The 6307-nt window shown below is 33.2% G+C and overlaps 1 protein-coding gene across 1 annotated transcript in view; it reads left to right on the top strand.

Annotated features, from left to right (window-relative positions):
• LOC106884152 (protein-cysteine N-palmitoyltransferase HHAT) overlaps window positions 1–6307 on the top strand; it is a 190517-nt gene that overhangs the window by 163501 nt on the left and 20709 nt on the right. Inside the window, exon 9 of the mRNA XM_052973781.1 lies at window positions 2527–2562. Coding sequence (XP_052829741.1) covers window positions 2527–2562 — 36 coding nt within the window. The remainder of the gene's footprint in view (window positions 1–2526; window positions 2563–6307) is intronic.

The raw sequence follows: 6307 nt of genomic DNA, 5'->3' as shown, positions 1-6307 counted from the left end.
CTTTACGTTCTGAGTTCAAATTCCGCTGAGGTCGACTTTGCCTTTCATCCTTTCGGGGTCAATAAATTAAGTACCAGTTACGCACTGGGGTCGATGTAATCAACTTAATCCCTTTGTCTGTCCACGTTTGTCCCTTCTATGTTTAACCCCTTGTGGGCAATAAAGAAATAAGAATGAAATTAAGGCATCACGAATTAATTGAGTTTATGTTATAAAATGATAAAACATTTCAAAAGAAACTTTAAATCTGAAAATAATTAATATTGCATAAGTTAGTGGCACTGCATTTGCAGTAAGAAGGGTTTGGAAAAGTATCATTCAATGTGAATTATTACCAAGATTCTACTTTGTTTTTGTATTTGGTTTGCAAGATTCTTTATGTGAAACAAATTTAGTTGTCTTGGTAGAGTCATTATGCCAATATTAATAACAGTGTGTGTGTTATTATTAGTAACCAGTGCGTGTGTTAATAATATTGACATAATGACTCTACCTAGATTCTCTCAAATTGAAAATCAACTTCGAAGCAAGCCATGACTAACATTACTCAACTAAGATTAGTGTATTTAAGCCATTCTTCCTCACAGAATTCTAGTAACACCTGACTGGTTAATAATACACCTGTGAGCTACCACAAACAAGTGATAGTATGTAAGCAAAATATACAAATCACCGTTTACTTCATAATTAAACTTCTCAGGTAGAGTGGTATGATTTTGAACTGTTCATAAAAGGGACATATCAAATTTATACACACACTTCCAACCAAAATCACAATGAAATAATGGAAATTAAAATACAGGGTATTCAAAAGGTCTCTTGGCATTAAGTATTTTATTGCAAAATAAATATTTATAAGATGGTATAAGAAGACTACAAAAGAATATATTAGACTTTACAAGACTTTAAAAAACTTTATAAGTGGTGTTAAAAGTGTCATCCTTCATTTTCAATACTTAAGTTGATTCTCCTACAAATGTTTTTGAAATATATCTTGGAGAGTCTGATGCAGTATGGACCGTGTGAAGGTTATGATTTTGTATTTTAGCTCATTAATGGTTTTCGAGCGATTCTTGTACAGTCTGGCGGTGTTAAATCAGGTGATCTTGGTGGCCAAAGTCCCTTCAAAATAATCTGTTCACCAAAAAACTCTTGAAGTAGCACCATGGTGATGCGTGAAGTATGTGCTGTAACTCCCATCTTGCTGAAAGTATGCATTATTACTTTCGCTTTCAGTGAGTTGGCCTAGAAATGGAGAGACAATATTTGAGCAATACCTCTTGGTGTTGATGGTGTCTTCAAAAAATTCACTGTGGAGAGACTTTTTGAACACCCTGTATTTCACTGACTGTATGATAGATTCTGTGACTATTTTCCAAATCTTGCGTCATAGCGTTTCAGCTTATCTTGACAATAGCCACCAACAATTTGATGTATTGTAGCAAAATATTCAAACTTGTTATTAAGTTAGTGTTTAGAACACTGCTAAATGAAAAAGTTGATATCTTGAGCAAGTGTCTTTTACTATAGTCTCAGACTGACTAGAGCCTTGTGAGTGGAAATGGTAGACACAGAAACTGTAAGAAGCTTGTTGTATATGTATATATGTGTCTATGTTGGTGTGTTTTTGTCTTTGTTTGCCCCCACTACCAGTTAACAACTGGTGTTGGTGTGTTTACATCCATGTTACTTAGCAGTTCAGAAAAAGAGATTGATAAGATAAGAAGCAGGCTTAAAAAACTTTTTGATTCATTTAACTAAAAGTTCTTCCAGCGAGGCTGCAGTCTAATGACTGAAACAGGTAAAACATAAAAGAAATAGAAATGTATAAGTTTTGAAAGTTTCTGTTGAAATGTAAATATTTTAAGACAGGATGTTTTCTGTCATGAAACAAGATGTAGTCTAAGGTGGACTGGTATAAGGAAGGTTATATAAAGAAAAGGAGTTGGAGTCAGAATGAAAGACCAGTTAAAGAAAAATACTGCCCTCTACCTAATTTAATTGGAGAATGTTAATTAAATGCATGCTTGTGTGGTAAGAAGCTTGCTTCCCAACAACATGGTTCCAGCAGACCAAAGCCTTGTGAGAGGATTTGGTAGACAGAAACTGAAAGAAGCTCATCATATCATCATATATATATATATATATATATATATATATATATATATATTGTGTGTGTGTCTTTGTGCCTGTGTTTGTCCCCCAACCATCATTTGACGACAGATGTTGGTGTGTTTACGTTCCTGTAACTTAGTGGTTCGGCATAAGAGACCAATAAAATAAGTACTAGGCTTACAAAGAATAAGTTCTGGGGTCAATTTCTTTGACCAAAAAAACCCTTTAAGGTATTGCTCCAGCATGGCCACAGCCAAATGACTGAAACAAGTAAAAGAATAAATGTAAAACAATAAAATAAAATCTTACTTTTTACAGAATATAATTATACATTAGTTTTTATATTTCTTTTTTTGATTGAGAAAAAAACCAGAAAATATGCAAAATACATTTTTCCATTATTTTTTGCAGGCATTTTGACCGAGGATTATATTCATTTATGAAAAGGTAAGTTTGTTTTTTTATCTTAATATATTGAATGAAGCTAGGTTTAAAAAAAAAAAGGAATTGATATGATATATATTAAACATTATGATAAGAGTAGCAACAAGTTTAATGAATACTATCAGGAAAATATGAATTGTGAAATGGTCTTCTGTGTGACGCGTGTTTAGAAGAAAGGACAACAAATGGAATAGCAAAATGACAGAGTGGACACCACATCCAGAAAAAGGAAGGTGGAGGATTTCTTGCAGAAATTGTTAAATTCTCTTTGGCACTGAAACATGGATGAGGAAAACACCAGACTATGGTTGGTGGGAGCAACATGCTGAGGCTTTTGTCCAGCTGTGGATTGAACATGTGCAAGGATGATGATGATGATGATGACGATGACGAGAAATTAAAAATAGGCTATAAGGAATTATAACTTACACTAGACCACCCATGAGCCATTTGATCATCAGGAAACTCTGAGTTTCCCAGCAACGAAGTTTTGTTTTGTGGGTTTTTTTCTTTTCCAAGTTATTTTGCATGCTTTCAATGAATGTGACATTGAAATCACATGTAAACGGCTCCTTTCCCCAGAAAAGGAAAGATTTGGCTGCCTTTTCTTGCATGCCCTGCTACCATGTAACAGGTATTGCAAATAGCTGTTATGTGGTAGCAGGGCTTTCTAGAAATAGCAGCCACATATGTTGAATGCACTCGAAAAAAACTCAGTCTTATAGAAATGTAAGAGTTTCTTCCCTTTCAGGATGAAGATTATTTTCAGAACATTTTCCCATTATGTACCATTTTGGGTATTTATACCCTGAAAATCTCTAATACCTTGAAAACTACTTTACCAATTTATGTGAAACTTATTTCATTCGATTCGTATTAACATTTCAGGGTAAACTTAATTCATGGTATTTGCCCATTATTTGCCAGTTTCACTGAGTAACAATGCAAGCAAGCAAGATTGAAACTGACTTTTAATGTATTATAGATAGAAATGGTGGATAGGGTTTTGTGGAGAGAAATGTGCATGAGGGTTGTTATGGTGATTGAACATAATTTCTAAGAAACATAATTTATGATGATAGTTTGTGATTGCTTGGGTTGAGGTAAGCCACCAATGAAATGTGGAATAGATATGTAGTAGAAATGGATGTTAGCAAGGCTAGGGTTAGATTACAGCTGTTGCTGTTGTTGTTCAATCCAGATCAGACTATGATCAAACAGTCCTATCATCAAAAGCATTCCATTCATGATCAACCTGTGTTACTTTTCCAGACCTAATGTCTGCATTATTTAATGTATGTTTTCTTATTTTAAACAGGTGTGATCTGAAAGAGATTTGATTGTTATCTCTAACAGGTTGAGTAACCATGTCAAAGTTGGTTCACATGTTGCTATTTCTAGCAAGTCTGTTGACCATGTAGAAGTTCTCACTTTGGGTACATCATGCCAATTTGAAAGAAGTTAACGGCAGCTAGAGTATGGCTGGTGAAAATATTTTATTGATTGCTGTAGTTATAGAAGCAGAGAGAGACACAAACTAAAATGTGAAGAATATAACGCTTTATAAAATGGTTGGAATTCTGTTGTGGTTCTGAAGAATGTTTATTAGATTCAATATAAAGTTTTAATAATTGAAGGTTTGTGCTTAAATTTTGCAGAAGTCTCCAACTCATATCGGCATGGAACATCAAATGTAATATAAAAAAAGATAAAAATATTTATTTTGTTCTCTTTTCAGTAAAACATATTTTTATTGTTGCAATCTGCATGGAAGCTTTTATTGAATATATTGTATGCACACTTGTTCAGAATAAGGAAAACATATTCCTTCAAATCTTCTGGAATACTTGTGAAAAAAAAAAAAAAAAAAGCAAAACAAAAAGAACACTCTTCTTTTATGAAATGCTGTTAATGATGATGATAATGATAATGATGCTAATGTTTAATCATTGAAGCATGTACACTTGTGCTGGCATCACTCTTACAAATTGAAGATAATGTCTTTTAATGACACAACACCTAGTTGCTGAAACTATTCTTTTGTAGAATGGTACACCCTCTCATTGATGTCAGAAATAAACGTCTTGGATTCAATGTTAGCAATTTCAGTCTGTCTGCAGGCCATGGTTTCCAAACCTTTCCATAACTTGCAAATGTTTCTGCCCTATTATGAAGATACTTCCACTTGTGCATGACTCTGAGTGTGTGTGTGTGTGTGTGTGTGTGTGTGTGTGTGTGTGTGTGTGTGTGTGAGTGTTGTGACGTTAGTATTTGAGTGTGACTGATTTAGCAATTTCATTTGCTGGCAGAAACTGTGTGTATATTTATGCATCAAGCTTGAACATATGCATACACGTACATGAATGCATACATGCACACACACATGCACACACACATACACACCATGCCTCTCTTTCTCCCACAGTTTCTCTCTCTCTCCTAGCTTATCTTCTCTGTTCTTCATTCTCTAGTTTACCTTTTCTCTTCCTTCTGAGTCTTCAGTATTTCTACTTCCATCAAGTTTTTCCATTCAGAATATCTGATGTATAGTTAATATTTTCTTTTGTTATCAAGCACAGCTTACCATTATGTCTAAGATAAACTACTTATCTTCCAGTCCTCTCTCTCTCTCTCTCTCTCTCTCTCTCTCTCTTGGTCATACACAATGCAAAAGTAAACATACATTACTTCATAAGCATATATATACACACATACAATCACACACACACATTTACACACACGTATAAATATGTATTTATATATGTACATATATATATATATGCAATGTAAGTATATGTTAGAATATATATATATATATATAAATGTATAAATGTATATATATATATATATATATATATATATATATATATATATATATGTACACACACACACACACACATAAATATATACATATAAATATACATATATATGTATGTGTGTGTGTAGTGTGCATATATGTGAGTGTTTGAGTGTGTGTATATATGGATATGTGTGTGTGTGTGTATACACACACATACATACGCATATATATGTGGTTGTATAGTGAATGACTGGTGTGTGTGTGTGTGTGTTTGGTGTGCATCTGCATGCACATTTCCATGTATCTTATTCTGTTTTAAGTTGCAGCCCACTTCATATAAATTAATGTTTTCTTCTCTGGATACTCATCCGATATTATTCAATGAACAACTGCTCTTATCTTTTCTTTTCGTCGCTGTCATCTGTTTGAGTGTTGTCAAACCTTTTTTCATCTCAGGCTACAATTAATCCCTTTAATATATATCTCACAATTCTTATATCAGACAACAAATACAGTTCATGCATGTTTACAACAATATATAGACAATTGAAGAACACCTAAGTTATTGAAATAAGGATGGATGTAGATTTTTTTTTTTCTTCTAGTATTAAGTACATCATTGAAAAGAATGTTCTCTCCAACTCTCTCCTTCTTCTCCCCCCCCCCACCATCTGCCACTCTCTTCTCTTTTATATGAGCATACAATGGAATTTATTGTTAAAAGTTTTCTCACACACCTTACAAATTCTATCAATGTATGAAATACTGAAATGATTAATGCAATGATAGCAATAATCATTACTTCCTGATATTTTAATGTTTTTGGTCTTTAAAGTTCAACTCTGGGGCTAGCCATTTTATTATTTTTTTTCTAGGATTGACATAATAATATCGACCAGAGGTAATAATACATTTCAGCTAATCTGAAAATGTAATCTAATATAAAAC

Source organism: Octopus bimaculoides, chromosome 16 (assembly GCF_001194135.2).
Source record: "Octopus bimaculoides isolate UCB-OBI-ISO-001 chromosome 16, ASM119413v2, whole genome shotgun sequence".
NCBI lineage: Eukaryota > Metazoa > Mollusca > Cephalopoda > Octopoda > Octopodidae > Octopus > Octopus bimaculoides.
Note: the sequence above shows the minus strand (reverse complement) of the source record. Positions and strands in the feature narration are given on the sequence as shown.